General features: G+C 42.9%; 1 protein-coding gene across 1 annotated transcript in view; it reads right to left on the reverse strand.

Moving 5' to 3' along the window:
- Positions 1-225: 225 nt before the first annotated feature.
- Rubcnl (rubicon like autophagy enhancer) overlaps positions 226-19,114 on the reverse strand; it is a 56,182-nt gene continuing 37,293 nt past the window's right edge. The window contains exons 10-14 of the mRNA XM_004665872.2: positions 14,062-14,300; positions 13,329-13,390; positions 2,563-2,716; positions 1,534-1,624; positions 226-392 (exon numbers count right to left, since the gene is read on the reverse strand). Of these exons, the coding sequence (XP_004665929.2) occupies positions 280-392; positions 1,534-1,624; positions 2,563-2,716; positions 13,329-13,390; positions 14,062-14,300 (659 nt within the window). The 3' untranslated portion in view covers positions 226-279. The remainder of the gene's footprint in view (positions 393-1,533; positions 1,625-2,562; positions 2,717-13,328; positions 13,391-14,061; positions 14,301-19,114) is intronic.

Genomic DNA, 19,114 nt, shown 5'->3' on the forward strand with positions numbered 1-19,114 from the left:
ACATTTATTAAGAAAAAAAAATACTCTGTAATTAGCTAAATACAACCATTCCAATACAAATTGAGTATCAAAAGAATTCTTTTAAAACAAATAGCAGCAAAAAGTCAAACATTTGCAAATAAAACCTTAGTAAACCCCATTCCTAGTAACACAGGTCTTTTCGAACATTAAGTACATGTAATGAAGAGTATGCTGGCCATCCTTTCCTTAAAATCCTTGATATAAAACACTTAATTCAACGTTGGTATTGTAAGGCCTGCTGAACAACACTCAGAGCCATCATGTCGCTGCAGAGGGCAGACTCTTTGAAAGCCTTCTCCGAGCTTCGAACCTTGCACACCGGGGACACCCAGTCGACTGGAAGCACTGCTTGTGAAAACAAGCCTTGCATGCTGCAAGCAAGGGGACCTGTCATTAGCAAATGTGCTAGCTTATCATCTCACGTATGTCTGGACACCCAGCCCTGGCCAAAGAGGGATGAAATCTGAATCCAGAACCAAAAGCCTAGCAAAGAGAAATGAGCCAGGCTAATCTTCCCTGGGATCTCATGACCATAAAGCTCATAGAGCCCAATGGGTATGGGATGCCAAAAGCCTCCAGATCCATGCAAGCACTGAGGGTGGCTCCCCATCTCCATGTTGCTGGCTGGTGGGTCTTGGCAGATGGCGCTGCTTCTCAGGAAATGGCCCTACATGGAGAGAGCTGCCGCATCCATAGTGATGCTCCTTTCTCAGCATTGGCCTGCATCTGGTGACTGGCCACGATGGAGTTTGAAAACTGCTCTGCCCTGTCTCTGTCACTAAGTTGGGACAGTGCTGAAATGTGGCCTCAGCCCCAGAGCCTGGTGAGATAGCTTGGGCTGCATTTCAACCCTGTTTCGGTCACAGTTTCTCCTGCTAAGTGCTGCTGCCTTCACACTCTCGCAGCTATCAAGTGACTTCACAAGTCCGCTGGGGCCTCACCCCCAACATTGCTTTGAGAGTGACAGGAGATACCCTGGAGCAGCCTAAGAAGAAGATGTGCACATGTCACTGCCAACATCTCCCCATAAAACAGCATGCAGTGAGCATGGAGGTCTCTTGGGCACTAACGTGCTGGCACACGGATCAGCAACCTCCTCTTTAAAGTCAAATAGCAAATATTTAGGCCTTGTAGCCCATCTGGTTGCTATAAGAGCTACTCCACTCCACCATTATGGTACAAAACAGTCAGAAAAAATTCTTCAATGTTGGGCAGAACTGTGATACAATTACAAAGTGGGAGTGGGCACAGGCAAAAATGGGACCATCTTTAGCCAGCCCCCAGGAGACATGACTCTTTATGCCTGCCTCACCAAATATTTTTCCCTGTGTATCCCAGACTGTATCATCTTCAAGTCATCATCAAGAGCACACCGGCATCTTTGTACTTTAAAGAAATAACTATGCTTAAGTTATTGAGATGTTAAGCAGCATAAGTTAATATAGTAAATGCGATTGAACTTATATTAACTTAATTAAACTACCATTAATCATATTTAAGTTATTAAAATACCTGAACATCTTGTACATGTTGTAGTCTGAAATGGGAAGATGACAGCTGTACTTTGGCAAAATTCACATATGAAGCCCTTTCCCTGACATAGCTGTAAAAGAAGTCATCAAAAAATTACACATGAGGGACTGAGATGATCACTTAAGGGGTAAAGTGCTCACCTTGCCTTGAAAGCATGAGGACCTGCGTTTGGATCCACAACATCTACGTGCATGTTGGGCATATTGCTATGTTCCTGTAATCCCAGCACTCAGGAGGCAGAGACAGGAGGATCTCTGGTGTTGCTGGCTAACTTGTTCAGCCAAATTGGTGAGTTCTGGGATCAGTGAGAGACCCAGTCTCATAAAAATAAGGTGGAAAAGCAATAGAGGAAGACACTCAATATTGACTTCTGGCCTCCACATGCACAAAAAACGTGTACACACAATTGCATTCACACATATATGAACATGGATATATACATGTACACCACATACCTAAGTTACAAATTAGTAATAGTTCTACTGATGGAGAAATGGATCTCCCATTCATATGTAACTGGAAAAGCCTCAATTTTTTTTTTTTTGTTTTGTTTTTCGAGGTAGTGTCTCACTCTGGTCCAGGCTGACCTGGAATTAACTCTGTCATCTCAGGGTGACCTTGAACTCATGGCAATCCTCCTACCTCTGCCTCCCGAGTGCTGGGATTAAAGGCGTGCGCCACCACGCCTGGCTCAATTTTTAAATGTCTATGATTTTTCAGAAGAATGAATCCAAACAATAACCAGAAAAAAAGATATATTCCCACATGGCTGCTTCAGGTTGTGTTGAGCCCACAAAGGGTTTTGGCTCAGATGGAGCTGCAGGACCCAGCTCGAGTCACTGTGCCCTGCAGATGGGTCTGCTCAGTGGACACAGCTGCCTCATCTGCATCGTCACCAGCACTTGCTTGGGGCTTGTGAGAGTTAAATGGAGTCAAGTGAGGAATGTGTCACACAGGTCCTGACATAGGAGCCTCTCAGGGATGCCCCTGCTCCAGACAAACCCTCACCTCACAGCTGGCCACATGCACGAGGGAAGCTTTCAGAATGTCCTTGAGCAAGGGTGCTAGCAGCCCTCTCTTGGTCCTGACAAAGTCATCCAGGGAGAAGAGGTGTAGCTCATCAGTCAGGTGGCTGGGAACCTGCTCAAAGTCCTTCAGTGCACTGCGGGAGAGGAAACAGGAGGTTCAGAGAGCCAGCCCACAGCCCAGTGCCAAGGCAGGGAATGGTACTGGACCTTCCCTCTTGGCACTCAGACTGGTGCTTTGAGTAGGCAGAGAAATACACTTCTTGTAGGATGTCTACATCCCTGCTCACCAGCAGACAGTGGAGCATTGGATTCCACATCTTAAAAAATCCCACAACTTGAGAGGCTGAGGCAAGGGGGTTTCCATGAACTCAAGGGCCAGCTAGGGTTATGTAGTAAGAACCTATATCCAAAAAAGTTTTTTTTTTTTTTTTTTAAGTCTAGCTGGGTGTGGTGGCCCATACCTTTAATCCCAGCACTCAGAAGGCAGAGATAAGAGGATCGTTGTGAGTTCAAAGCCACCCTGAGACTATATATTGAATTCCAGGTCAGCCTAGGCTAGAGTGAGACCATACCTTGATAAACCAAAATAAAATAAAATAAAAAGGGCTGGAGAGATGGCTTAGCGGTTAAGCGCTTGCCAGTGAAGCCTAAGGATCCCAGTTCGAGGCTCGGTTCCCCAGGTCCCACGTTAGCCAGATGCACAAGGGGGCGCACGCGTCTGGAGTTCGTTTGCAGAGGCTGGAAGCCCTGGCGCGCCCATTCTCTCTCTCTCCCTCTATCTGTCTTTCTCTCTGTGTCTGTCGCTCTCAAATAAATAAATAAAAAATTTAAAAAAAAATAAAAAATAAAAAAAAATAAGAAAAATAAAAAGCCACCAGGTAATCAAACGACTACCTTCTCAGTCATGCCTAAATTTCTAGGCCATCAGCATCAGTGCAGAATTATGGCTCACAAGTACGTATGTGACTTCAAGTCCATGGGTTCAGCAAGGGCTTATGGCTCATGCATGGAATATCAGGAGTCACAGTCACTTGAATGTTCCAACAGCATTCAGAACTGAACTTCAGCTGCAATCACTTCTGGTCTCCTGAGTCCCCTAAGTCAGTTACTGGAAGCATCCTACCTGTATTCCCAAGCCAGCTATGCTGTCAAGTCCCAATAGCTAGAATATACATACTTCTTCCCAATAAGCTTAATTCAAAAGCAACAAATTGCTTCCAGCTAAGATGGCGACCGCCTGCCTAGCTGCGCTGCAAATCCTGGGGAAAGAAAGGCAACACATTAAGGATTATCTGGGTCTTCTTGTCAGTGGTAGAGCTCAGAGGGGGAGGAAAACAGAGAATCATGGATCCCCTCATGGGCGGGTGGACCACCCCTCCCACCAAATAGCTGCTGCCGCGTTCTGATCATGCACCACTGATTGTGCGCCTATCAATCCCTACGTGTGGAAGCTTAAACTGCTCTGCACATTTGCGCACATTACTGGTCCTGCCGCCACACGTTCAGCAATCCCAGTCCCTCAGCAACTGCCACACAAGCCCAGACTGTGTCTCTCGCTTGCGCCAGCTCAGGTGCCATCCCCCATTCTCCTGTGGCAGGGAAGCGCAGACTGTTTCCGGGTCACTGTTCCCAGCCAGAGTTTGGGCTGCTTCAGGGCTCAGTCCCCCTCCAAGCTCCAATGCAGGCAGCTTTGGTGCATTACTGCTTGAGAATCGTCAGGCCACTTTGTAGAGCCTGTCAGGCAGTAGACAGGCGGCTTTGGCAAGTGAGAGCCAAAGCCCAGGCTGCTTGACAACTGCCCCAGGCTGCCTCAGATATCCCATTTTGCTAAAGCCCAGGCTGATCTACCCACCTACGTGCCCATACACTGTCATGGGCAGACCACAGTGCAAAAGAAATAACATGAAAAATCAAATGCAAGAAAATCCAGTTAGATCACCCAGTCCTACAATGAATAAGGCATCTAACCAAAACATAGAAGAGTCATTAGGACCATTACATCAAATTGAAGCTATGAGCAATACAACCCTGACCAACCTACTGTTAGAATTTTAGGAAAGCAACAAAGGACTGACAATCTTGTGGATGCTACCATCACTAAGCTAGAATAAATTGATAAGAGATTGGAAGGAGTTGAAAGAGAGTTAAGAGTTTTGAGGGAGAGTGAATAAAAAGAGGACCTTAAAAATCAGCTGGCAATACTAAATGAAGACATAAAGAAATGCAAGGATGAATTCCAAGAATCATCAAGAATATCAGAAAATGATGTGAAAAGAGAGCTTGACAGAGCAATGGAAATGATACCTAGAAAAGTAGTACAAAATGCAAACTTAATTGAACAAGTCCAAAACTCTCTAGGGGCTCTCAAGAAGAGAGTCAGCAAAGTGGAGGATAGAAACTCTGATCTGGAAGACAAGATAGAAGAAACAGTTTGAGAGTTCAAAAATTTCAGTAAGTTCAACCGTTCCTGTGAACAGAACATTAGGGAATTGTGGGATACACTTAAACATCCTAATATCAGAATCATTGGAATACCAGAAGGAGAAGAATTTCAGACCAAAGGCATGGAGAACCTATTTAACAGATAATTGAAGAAAACTTCCCCAGTCTCTTAAAAGAAAAGCCCATTAAGATACAAGAAGCCAACAGAACTCCAAACAGACTGGACCAAAGGAGAAACTCTCCAAGACATATTATCATTTAAGACTCTAAACATTGACACCAAAGAGAAAATCCTAAAAGCAGCTAGGGAAAGACAGCACACCACTTTCAAAGGTAACTCCATCAGAATTACTTCAGACTTCTCAATGGAAACCCTGAAAGCTAGAAGGGCCTGGAGTGAAACTCTCCAAACTCTAAGAACCTATGGCTTCCAACCCAAATTACTCTACCCTGAAAAAGTATCCCTCATAATAGATGGTGAAAGAAAAACTTTCCATGACAATACTAAGCTTTACAATTATATGAACACAAAACCAAACCTACAGAAAGTATTCCAGGAAATTCTCCACAAAGAAGAAACAAATAACCAAACTCAAGTACCTACAAGAAGCAGATCACAATAACCAAACTCAGAGTAGGCACAAAAAACTTCAAAGTCCATGAAAACACCAACACACATCTATCATCACAACATGGCAGGGATCAAATCAAATCTCACAGTCATCACCCTAAATATTAATGGCCTTAATTCACCCATCAAGAGACACAAGCTAACAGGATGAATCAAAAAATAGACCCCTCCATCTGTTGCCTTCAAGAAACCCACCTCACCACTAAGGACAGACACCTCCTCAGGATGAAAGGGTGGAAAACAATATTCCAAGCAAATGGAAATAAGAAACAAGCAGGTGTAGCTGTATTAATATCAGATAAAATAGACTTCAAACCAAAAACAATAAAAAAAAAAAGACAAAGAAGGCTACTTCCTACTTATCAAGGGAATGATCCATCAAGAGGATATTACAATCATAAATCTGTATGTACCAACACAGGGGCACCACAGTTCATAAAAAAACCTACTTGACAATAAAACATAAATAACCACCAACACCGTCATAGCTGGGGACTTCAATACACCATTATCAGTAATAGACAGATCATCCAAACAGAAACTCAGGGAAAAAACAGGGAAGTAAGAGAGCTCAACAAAACCATAGATCACTTAGACCTAATGGACATCTACAGAACTTTCCAACCCAAATCCACAGACTAAACATTCTTCTCAGCAGTCCATGGAACATTCTCTAAAATAGACCATATACTGGGTCACAAAGACTGCCTCCACATATTTAGGAAAATTGACATAATTCCCTGCATGATATCAGATCATAATGCTATATTACTAGAAATCAACAATGAAAGACCCACCAAGAATCCAAATGGCACTTGGAAACTGAACAGCACACATTTAAACAATAAGTGGATAGTGGATAAATAAAATATGAAATTGAAAAATTCCTGGAATTGAATGACAATGAGAACACACCATACCAAAACTTATGGGACACAATCAATGCGGTCCTCAGGGGAAAATTCATAGCACTCAATGCCTTCATAAAAAATACAGAAAGATCCCAAATCAATAACCTAACCATCCACCTAAAGACACTGGAAAAACAAGAAAAATCCAACCCAAAGAGCTCCAAAAGGAAAGAAATAATTAAAATCAGAGCAGAAATTAAGGAATTGAAAATGAAGGAAAGAAGACAATTGACAAAAAAAAAAAAAAAAAAGCTGGTTCTTTGAAAAAATAAACAAGATTGACAAACCCCTGGCCAATTTGATCAAGCAAAAAAAGGAGAAGCTTCAAATCAACAAAATTCAAAATGAAAAAGGAGAGATAACAACAGACATAAGTGAAATTGGGAGAACCATCAGGACTTATTTCAAAAACCTCTACTCCACAAAACTGGATAATGTGGAGGAGATGGATAAATTCTTGGATGAATACCATCTATCAAAGCTAAAGTCAGAGCAGATAAATCACCTCAATGAACACATGACACTCATGGAGATTGAAAAAGAAATTAAAAAACTTCCCCCAAAAGAAGAGTCCAGGACCAGATGGCTTCTCAGTTGAATTCTATCAAACCTTCATGGAAGAACTCAAACCAAATTCCTTAAACTGTGCCACACAATTGAAGAACAGGGAAAGCTACCCAACTCCTTTTATGAAGCTACTATCATCCTAATTCCAAAACCAGGCAGAGACGCCACAAGAAAAGAAAACCGGCCTATTTCCCTAATGAACTTAGATGCAAAGATCCTGAACAAAATTCTCGCAAACTGAATCTAACAACACATCAAAACCATTATCCACCTTGTCCAAGTGGGATTCATCCCAGGAACACAAGGGTGGTTCAACATATGGAAAATCTGTCAATGTAATACACCACATAAACAAGGTTAAACATAAAAACCACATGATCATTTCGATAGCTGAAGAAAGGCCTTTGACAAGATACAACACCACTTCATGATCAAAACATTGGAGAGAATTGGCATGGTCAGTACATATCTTTTTTTTTTTTTAAATTTTTATTTATTTATTTGAGAGCGACAGACAGAGAGAGAAAGACAGATAGAGGGAGAGAGAGAGAATAGGCGCGCCAGGGCTTTCAGCCTCTGCAAACGAACTCCAGACGTGTGCGCCCCCTTGTGCATCTGGCTAACGTGGGACCTGGGGAACCGAGCCTCGAACCGGGGTCTTTAGGCTTCACAGGCAAGCGCTACCGCTAAGCCAACTCTCCAGCCCGACATATCTTAACATAATAAAGGCAATATACAAAGCTCTGAAGGCCAAAATAATACTTAATGGAGAGAGACTGGAGGAATTCCCATTAAGATCATGAACCAGACAGGGTTGTCCTCTCTCACCTCTGCTTTTCTTTTTTTTTTCTCCTTTTTTATGTATTTTATTTATTTATTTGAGAGAGAGAGAGAGAGAGAGAGAGAGAATAGGAGCACCAGGGCCTCCATCCACTACAAACGAACTCCATACTCCTGGCTAATGTGGGTCCTGGAGAGTCGAACCGGGATCCTTTGGCTTTGCAGGCAAATGCCTTAACCACTAAGCCATTTCTCCAGCCCCACACCTCTGCTTTTCAATATAGTACTGGAAGTCCTAGCTCAAGCAATAAGACAGGAGAAGGAAGTAAAAGGGATACAATTTGGAAAGGAAGAAGTTAAGTTAGCTCTATTCGCTGATGACATGATAGTATATGTTAGAGACCTGAGAGACTCCATCCCAAAACTCCTGAAGGTGATTAACTCCTATAGCAAAGTTGAAGGATACACAACCAATGCACAAAAATCAGTAGCATTTCTATATGCAAATGACAAAGATACAGAGAAAGAAATAAGGGACATAGTCCCATTTTCAATAGCAACAAAAAAAAATAAAATACCTTGGAATAACGTTAACCAAGGAAGTGAAAGATCTCTACAAGGAAAACATAAAAACACTCAAAAATGAAATTGAGGAGGACTTGAGAAAATGGAAAGACCTCCCAGGCTCCTGGATAGGCAGAATTAACATTGGAAAGATGACAGTCCTATTAAAGGCAATATATAGATTTAATGCAATTCCAATTAAAATCCCTACAGTGTTCTTCACAGAGATAGAAAAAATGATCTCAAATTTCATATGGAAAGGCAAAAGTCCTCGCATATCCAAACATATCCTCAGCAAAAGAAAAACCTCTGGTAGCATCACCATACCAGATGTAAAGCTATATTACAAAGCCATAGTAATAAAAACAGCATGGTACTGGCATAAAACAGGAGTATAGACCAATGGAATAGACTTGAGGACCCGGACTTTGGGTCAAGAAACTATAGCTATTTGATATTCAACAAAGGCCCGAACAATATAGGCTGGAAAAAAGACAGCATCTTCAACAAATGGTGCTGGACAAACTGGATCACCACATGCAGGAAACTGAAACTTGATCCACACATTTCATTATGTACTACACTCAAATCCAAATGGATCAAGACCTCAATATAAGACCAGAAACTTGAATACTACTGGAAGAAAATTTAGGAAGTATTTTCCATGATATAGGAATGGAAAAAGACTTCCAGAACAAAACCCCGGTGGCTCAAGTTCTTAAAAAGTCACTCAACCAATGGGATCACATGAAGCTGAAGAGTTTCTTTACAGACAAGCATACAATAAGCACAGCCAATACATTACCCACAGAATGGGAGAAAATATTTGTGGGTTATCCAACTGATAGAGGCCTAATCTCTAGAATCTACAAAGAACTCAAAAATCTAAACAGTAAGAAGTCAAACCCCCCACTCACAAAATGGGGCAAAGAGCTGAATAGGCAGTTCACAGAGGAAGAAATACAACTGGCAAACACACACTTAAGAAAATGTTCATCATCCCTAATCATCAGAGAAATGCAAATTAAAATAACGATGAGATTCCACTTTACCCCAATAAGGATAGCAAACCTCAAAAAATATAACGAAAATAAATTCTAGTGAGGATGTGGAGAAGTAGGAATACTCATCCACTGTTGTTGGGAATGTAGGATGGTACAACCACTTTGGAAAGCAATATGGAGACCCCTGAAGAAGCTGACTATAGAGATACCAGCAGACCCAGTTATTCCCTTACTGGGCATCTACCCTAAAACCTTCAAACCACAAGCCAGAGAGATTTGCTCAACCATGTTTGTAGTGGCTCAATTTGTAATAGCTAAGAGCTGGAATCAACCCAGATGTCCATCACTAGAAGAATGGATAACTAAGATGTGGTATATCTACACAATGGAATTCTATACAGCAGTAAGAAAAAAATGACAAAGAAATTTGAGGAAAAATGGTTGAAGCTGGAACAGATCATTCTCAGTGAACTTACCCAATCACAGAAAAAAAATCGCCACAAAGTCTAACTCATCTACAGCACCTAACCCAAATCTACCCAAGATACCTTACATACCCAGCAAGCATCTCATGGACTAGACACTAGGATGGATGTGGAGGGAGGGGAGGTCATCGAAGGATTCTACTTACTAAAAGGCAGACCAAATGGCTGAACCTTCACCAGGACCTTACACTAAACACCTGAACCACAAGACAAGGGAGAGGGTAGGATCAAGTCTAACTTAATCTTCTACATCTTCCCTTCCTCCCTGTCCCTCTCCCTATCTCTCTCTCTCTCTCTCCTCTCTAACTCTTTTATATTAGTTATCTTTTTCCTCATTTTCTTAGTGGGCACTGACCTGTAACTCCCAGTACCAGCATGGGGCTATCACCCACAATGAGCTTTTGATCAGAGTAACCTACAAGGTTTTCTGAAAGAATGACAGATTTCTGTCAGAGTACTTGATGACCCACCAAAGGTTAGTGGTAAGACCCTATTGCTGAAGACACCATGTTCAGCAGACACGTAAAATGGAACGGCATGGCTGGAAGCCAGGAGAGAGTCTGTCCCCAGACAGTCAGCATGTCTAGTGCCAGAAGGTGCTACATGGGCGATTGGGGGAAATGACCAATATCTGTCCAAGCAACTCATGGTCCAATCTACTTAGCAGCAAATAACCTGTTGTGATGCCCACACAAATGCAATAGTGGCACACAGCCATGGTGGGGAACCAACTGTTCTTGATTTGGCTAACTGATCCCCTCAGTGGTATGGTACCCATAGCTAGAGCTGGGAAACAATTCAGAGCCATATCCAAACATAAGCCCACTCTCCAATATCAAGCTACCATAAATCATGGGCTACAAGAGGGCCTACACCTATTAAACTCTTAAAAAAAGTAATGGTTATCTCATTTGTCCTGGTGCTAACTTACCCTCTGTTGGAGAATCTGCTTCTCTTTTTCAGATGCAGATCCTAAGGAGAGAGCCACCCCATCATACCTCAAAAGGGCCCTGGCTGAAACTAAGGAAAACTGGCAAAACAAGCAAGGATGCTGTTTTCCTGATGAACCGGATATCAGCACAAGGGGGAAGGAGACCAACACAGAGAAAAATCCACTCCTACCAAACCAGAGAGCCAGAGCCCCAGAGGCCCCCAACACCTCATCACTGAAACAGACCAAAAATGAACCCAACATGGCTCATGGAAATTTTGCGGAAGAGGTGGCAGAAAGAATGTCAGAGCCACATGTTGGGTCATGATATGCAGAGACATTTATCATACCAATAACTGTGGGCTAACTCCACAATGCACGACCCATTTACCTCAACAAGGAAGGGCCAATGGGGAGGGGTAGGTCATGGATGAGCCTAATAATGGTACCAAACTGCCTGTATTTGCTGAATAGAAAACTAAAAAAAAAAAAAAATGTTAACATATTTATTTAATTAAAAAAATAAAGTGAAAATTTTTATGACATACAAACAAACAAAAAAGCAACAAATCATGATGAAATAAACACCAGAAACTGATATCAACCTTTAAACAAACTTTTAAAGTCTATGACCTCACTTATTATAACAACAATTAACCTCCTTGAGTCTCCTTCTCTTTCTCACTTAAAAAATCTCCCACAGTGGGACTGGTGCTTAGCAGCTAAGGCACTTGTTTGTGAAGCCGAAGGACCCAGGATTGATTCCTCACTACCCATGTGAACCAGATGCACCAGGTGGTACATGTTTGCATGTTTGCAGTGGCTACAGGCCCTGTCACACCCATTATTTTTCCTCTCTCCCTCTCTCTCTCTTTTTCTCTAATAAATAAAATATTTTAAAAAAATCTCTCACAATGAATTCAGGCCTAACCCTTTATTGGAAGCTTGCATTTTCTACTGTGCTTTTGATAGGAATTTAAGTATCTATTACTGAATGGTTAATAGATTCTCGTTATCTGTTACTTAAAAACTACAGTTCAGGCAAATTTCTGCTCATCTCTTAATTATATCATTAGGCCAAACTTTGAGAAGTCGTTTCTGGAGGCCATGAGCTCACCCAGTTTGCTAGTCTCCTGCCTCTCTGTCAAGATGCTTCATCAGGCTGTAGAGACACTCTTGCTCATAGCAGCATTACTCTCAAGAGGGAGAAGCAACTGTGTCAGTGGGTGGAGAAGAAAAAGTGGTATATTTATACAATGCAATATTATTGATCCTTAAAAAGGAAGGGAATTCTGACATGCTGCAACATATGAATGGACCTGAGAACATTAGAAGGGAAATAATCCAGGCACTTGTATGAGGTACTTAGGATAGTTAAGTTCTTAGTGAAAGAAGGTAGGCTTGTGCTTGCCAGGGTCTGGGGGGAAGGAACAAACAAGTAGTGGCTAATTTGATGAAAGGAGTTCTGCAGATGGCAGTCGTGATAGAAGGACAATGGAAGTGTGCTTAAGGTCACTGAAGCACACACTTAAAGTAGCTGAGGTGGTAAAGCTTTGTGTTACATGTGCTTATCACAATTCATGGTTATTGGGCTGGAGAGATGGCTTAGCGATTAAGGTGTTTGCCTGTGAAGCCCAAGGATCCAGATTTGATTCTCCAGGTCCCACATAAGCCAAGATGCACATGGTGGCATATGCATCTGGAGTTCATTTTCAGTGGCTAGAGGCCCTGGCACACCCATTCTTTCTTTCTCTCTCTCTGTCTCTAATAAATAAATAAAAATAAATATTTAAAAAATAATTCATAGTTATTATATTTGTGACTAAAAGTGGCACTAGCTAGAGAGTTGTTTTGCTTTTATCCTTATCCCACTCTCATTTTGTGTATGTGTGCTCACGTGATGTTAGGTGTTTTCCTCAATTGCTCTTGTCTTTATTTTACTGAGGCAAGGTCTATCACTTGAGCCTGGAGCTCGCTGACTCAGAGAGTCTAAATATTCAGCTTACCCCAGGAACACCCTGCTTTTGCCTCCCATGTGCTAGGATTACAGGTGGGCCACTGTACCACCAGGCATTGGCATGGGTGCTGGGATCCACACTCTGGTCCTCATGCTGGCACAGTGGTTGCTTTATGGACTGAGGCATCTCCCCAGCCTCTGCCTTCTTTTTTATTCTTTTTGTTTCTTTCAGTGTTGGACGTCAAACCCAGGGCCCCATACTGAGTCACATCCCCAGCCCACTCCACTCTTCATATCAAGGTAAATTTCCCATTGGCGATTTAGCAGATTCAAAGAGGTGGTCTGCATCTCCAAGGAGAGGCACAGATGAATATGGAGCTAAGAAGCCTTGGGTACTGGGCTAGGAGACACTTGGAGGATGTTCAGGTGGAGGTGGGGGGCAGAGGTGCAGACTGTCACAGCCAATGATCATACCTGTCAGCAAACCTGCAAGTCTTCAACATCTTCTTGATATGAAAAAGTTGCTCCTGGATGTCCTAACATGAGAAAGCAGACAAACGGGGAGAGAAGTGTGAAAAGGACTCTGGCAGTGTGTATGACCAAGTTCAGTGTCAGCTGAAATGCTATTCTAGTATAACACAAGGCACTAAAGCCAACAGCCTCCATGGTAAGGCTCATAACTGAGTCTGTGGATCCTGGATGCTCCCAGGTTTTGTGGAACATGATGCATACATAGCTTGGGGCTTTCTTCCAGAAAAACATAAAAGCCTTCAAAAGAGTCCATGCTGGCGAGGGGCCTCAAGATGATTCATTTCGTGGACCATGGTCTCTTTTATGTATTTAATTATTTTTAATTTAATTTTTTTCTACTTATTGATTTGAGAAAGAAGGAGAGAGACAGAGAGGGAGAGGGGGAAAGAGAGAGAGAAAGAGAGGAAGAGAATGGGCACACCAGGGCCTCCACCCACTACAAATGAACTACATATGCATGCACCACCTAGTGCATCTGGCTTACATGGGTCCTGGAGAATTGAACCTGGGTCCTTTGGTTTTGCAAGCAAGTGCCTTATCCACTAAGCCATTTCCCCAGCCCCTATGGTCTTTTGTAGGGTCTGGGTACACTCTGACACTGGAGGGACATGCACTTCTAGCCACGGGGTACCTGACCTACTGGACCCATATCCTCCTGGCAGTGGTACCTACTCACCTTCACCCTGTCCAGTTCTTTGGCTTTGGCATACAGGCTGTGGTTGTGGCTCAGCAAACTGAAGACAGGCTGGTGCCATATGCTTTCCAGCAGCCATTTGGAGAAGTTGCTCACATAGTACTTCCTGAAGTCCCACGATGTCAGGATCCGTGCTGGGATACAGGAGTCTGCATATGAGTGGCAGCAGTCACAGAAGTACTTTCCTAGGTATTCACAGTACCGCAGCCGCTTTACAAACTCTATGGAGGGACAAGAGAGTGAGGCTGTGCATTTGACAGTGAAATCCACCTGGCCAACCTCCCTGCTCCATTTCCTATGCAAGGTACAGACTCAGATGACTGCTCATGATGCTAAAGACTGACTCAACCTCAGGACAATTCCAGTCACAACGTGGGGCCTTGAACTGTGTTTTGCCATTGTAAACCAGAACCATTTCCAAATACCCTTGGATTTGGAAGGTGGACATAGCAAACTGCACTGTAGCAAAAAGAACATTCAATTTAGGATGTGAAAATGTGGCTGGAAGTCCAACTCCTCAGGTCACTCGGGTCACACAGCAGCCCAGAGGTGTGGCTGCCTTTCCTACAACCACGAAACGCAGCTCAGAACTGGGTCCACTGATATCCTGCAAAGGAAATGTGCTTTGTAAACTCCAAACAGCATATTTTCACTGTTAGTAGGTAAAAATAAGAGAAAAAAAACACAAAAATGAACAAAAAGTAGGATCATAGAAAGGAGAAATGCAGATAATGGAGATAAACACCCCTGCTCCATGACAGTCACAGGAATGCAACTCATGACAGACTTTGAAGATCCAGAGTAGGGGAGGGGCACAGATGCAGCTCTCAATCCTGTCTGGTGGTCCTCCACTAATGAACATGTTTCTGAGCCACGCTTCAATCCTCCTTATGCAGTGGTCATCCTACTTCTGTGACACCATGGCATAGAGACTTAATGGAGGTCTCCCTCACAACACTGAGAGTGAGAACACAGAGTGGCAACCAAAGTGTCCTTCAAAAAGCAGCTCTATACAGTGTTCTCAATGCAACATGCTGTAGAAGCGTAAAGAAAGCAGAAGAGCTGGCCATGGTAGTGCACACTTTTAATCCTAGCACTCAGGAGGCAGAGGTGGGAGGACCATCATGATTTTGAGGCCACCCTGAGACTACAGAGTGAATTCCAGGTCAGTGTGGGCTACAGCAAAACCCTACTTCAAAAAACAAACCCCCAAAAGAAATAGGGCTGTAGAGATAGCTTAGCAGTTAAGGTTCTTGCCTGCAGAGCCAAAGGGACAAGGTTTGAATCCCCAGTACCCATGTAAGCCAGATGCGTAAAGTGGTGCATGCAACTGGAGTTCATTTTCAGTGGCTAGAGGCCCTGGCATTTCCGTTCTCGCTCTCTCTCTAATAAATAAATAAATACAATATTTTTTAAATAACAAGAAAAAGAAAGCAGAACACAGGAAGGGCACAGATGAATGTAATGGAATCTCAATAAGGAAGATTATACACACACAGCCTGGATCCCCACCAAAAAGCTAACAGAGACTATCCAGAGTGTAGGGAAAAGATTGGTTTGCACTTTTGAATTTGCTAAGACAAATACCCATTGCTCCTGAAAGCTCTCTAACACAATATTTTGATAAACAAACAGTATAGAGAGCACTGTGTCAAATACCTAGCTCTCAACACCCAGGATAAAAAGGTGGACAAGGACTGGAGAGATGGTGCAGTGCTTAAGGTACTTGCCTGCAAAGCCTATGTTGCAGTCAGGTTCACATTGCTGGCAGAAATCACCCAACCAAGAGCAGCTTTTGGAAAAAAAGGATTTATTTTTGCTTCTAGACTTGAAGGGAAGTTCCATCATGGTAGATGAAAACGATGACATGAGCAGAGGGTGGACATCACCCCTTGGCCAACATAAGGTGGGCAATAGCAACAGGAGAGTGTGCCAAACATTGGCATGGAGAAATAGGCTATAATATCCATAAGCCCACCCCTAATAATACACAGCCTGCAGGAGGCTTTCACTTCCATCTCTTGCCATCAGCTGGGGAGACTAGCATTCAGAATATTTAATTGTATGGGGGACACCTGAATCAAACCACCACATTTCACCCCTGGCCCCCATAAACTGATATCCATATATAATATAAAATACAATGCATTCAATTCAACTTTAAAAGTCCCCATAGTTTTTATCAATCCTAATGATGTTCAAATATTCCTATAATCCAAGATCTTTTAAATGAGCCATAATACCAAACAATCCCTTAAATAAACCATAATGGCACAGAATAAACACTCACACTGCAAAAGATAGCACTGGTCATAGCAAAGAAATATTCAACCAACACAAGATTTAAACAGGGAAAACATCAAACTCTGTAGTTCCAAGCCTAATTTCCAGGTCCAATAATTCTAACCAGCCACAAATCTCTGGAGTTCCGATTCTGCCCCTCCAGCTATGCTACTCAGAAAACTTCATGCAGGGCTGGCAGGTCTCCTTAGCAGCCACCTCATGGTCCCAGAATCTCCAATGGGTCTCCACTGCAAACCATGGTTAACCCTCACAGTTACATGGGAGCTCCATGCAGGCATCCAGCAAACCTGCTTTACACTGGCCATGGCCATTTCCAAAACACAAGACTGCATTGTAAACTCAATGGCAGTCTCTTTCCTGCATTTCTTATACTCTGCAATACCAGGTAGGGTGCCAACTTGTTAATCCAGGGGGAATAAAGCAGACTTTGAAGAACAAGTTATTCCTTGAGCATTCAGTCACCTTAAAAATGTCTACATTCTTCCTGTTGCCTCAGTGCAGGTCAGCTGGCCCAATCTCAAATGTTCTAATCTCATATAATTGTAGCTGAATGGGCAGAAGGTTCAGCCCAAAGATTTAATTTCTGTGCCATATCACTCTGCTCACACCAGTCTGTTTCTGTGCAATGCAACCATACACAAATTCTCAGGACACGGCCATAACAGCAAGCCTCTCACACAAACTTGCTTCTAGCCCAGTCCAAGCAAAGCTCTTTCTCACCCTCATAAGCCAAATCTCACAGTCAGCCCATAGTTCTTACTGCATTCAGGTCTTTCAACTCTGACCAGAATAGTCCACCAAGCTGTACTTACAGCACTACAAGGTGTATCTTAGGCCAAGGTTTTAAATCCTTCCACATTCCTCTTGATAATCAGCTCCAAAAGGCCAAAGCCACATAGTCAAGTGTCTAGCAGCAACCCCACTCTTGGTACCAACATTACTGTTACAATCAGGTTCTCACTGCTAGCAGAAATCACCTGACCAAGAGCAGCTTTTGGAAAAAAAGGTTTAATTTGGCTTACAGACTTGAAAGGGAAGCTCCATCATGGCAGGGGAAAAATCATGAGGGTGGATATCACCCCCTGGCCAACGTAAGGTGGGCAATAGCAACAGGAGAGTCTGCTAAACATTGGAATGGGGAAACTGGCTACAACACCTATAAGCCTTCCCCCAATAATACACTCCTTCTAGGAGGCTTTATTTTCCAATTGCCATCATCTGGGGAGACTAGCATTCAGAATACTTAAGTTTATATAGGACACCTGAATCAAACCACCACAGCCTAACAACCCAGGTTCAATTCCCCAGTACCCATGTAAAGCCAGATGCACAGTGGTGCAAGCATCTGGAGTTCATTTGCAGCAGTTGGTGGCTCTAGCACACCCATTATCTCTATCTCTCTGTGCTTGCAAATAAATAAGAATATTATTAAATAAAAAAATAAAGAAGAGAACAATGCAGTTAAGTCTCCTATGTAACTCTCCCTTAGCACCAGCATCTAACATGAACCAAATATAAAGTTTATCCTTTATTATGTGCCTCTTTGTAATTGAGATTGTATAAGGTGTAATACTAGTGGACATATTTGTTGACACTCACGGTCAGAAGTAATGACATTGGCTGGAAAAGCAGCTACTGCTCTATTTGCACACTATAGATTCTCAAATGCTATCCAAGTAATACCCTGAAGAAAAAACAAGGCCTGGGTGACAATAGGAGCAAATCTTCATTGGATACACTCTGGCTAAATGTTTTACATACTACTTCTTTCTATGCTTGAAATTCCATGATATAAGGACTTTTATTTCCCTAGTTTATTAATGAAAACACAAGACAGTAAAGTCAAGTGACATAGCAGGGACACATTTAAATAGGGACAAATCTAAATAGCTGCTGCCAAATGCCAAGGTAGCCATCTGCCCACTTCTGAGCTACTGCATGTCAAGAGTAGGAAGAGGACTTATGGTTAAGATGGTGGTTTAGAAACCAGGCAAAGAAGCCTAGGGGAGAAAAAGTAAAATTTTAAAAAAGCAACAACAGGGCTGGAGAGATGGCTTAGCAGTTAAGCGCTTGCCTGTGAAGCCTAAGGACCCCGGTTCGAGGCTCGGTTCCCCAGGTCCCACGTTAGTCAGATGCACAAGGGGGCGCATGCATCTGGAGTTCATTTGCAGAGGCTGGAAGCCCTGGCGCACCCATTCTCTCTCTCTCCCTCTATCTGTCTTTCTCTCTGTGTCTGTCACTGTCAAATAAATAAATAAAAATTTTTTTAAAAAGCAACAACAACAACAAAAAGCAAAAAAAAAATCCCAGCAAAATATACTCTTCTCCTAAAATGTGAGGTGTATAAGAAATTATCAACTGCAGCTGAGAAGTAGGAGAGATCCAGATCATTGAGAGACCCAAGGTGCAGGCAGAAGCGGCTCCAGCAGCAGCAGCACCAGGTCCTCATGACCACAGCTGCCAGGCTTGGCCGGAGCCACAGGAAAAAACAGATGATGAGATTTTTCCATGCATACTGGCCTCCTCACAAACTCAAGAAAGGTGAAGGGAGGATAGCAGGAACCAATGGAGCAGCTCATGAGGAAGAGGATCAAGTGGACCAGAGGGAGAACTTCAGCCACCATCCACAGCCTCTCCTCCCCTCACCACCAGTGCAAGCAACAGCAAGCACCAGAGACCTGGGGAATGGGACTCACCTAAACAGCACCTGGCACAGACAATCAGAGCAGCG

The sequence above is a fragment of the Jaculus jaculus genome, chromosome 3 (genome assembly GCF_020740685.1).
Source record: "Jaculus jaculus isolate mJacJac1 chromosome 3, mJacJac1.mat.Y.cur, whole genome shotgun sequence".
Lineage (NCBI taxonomy): Eukaryota > Metazoa > Chordata > Mammalia > Rodentia > Dipodidae > Jaculus > Jaculus jaculus.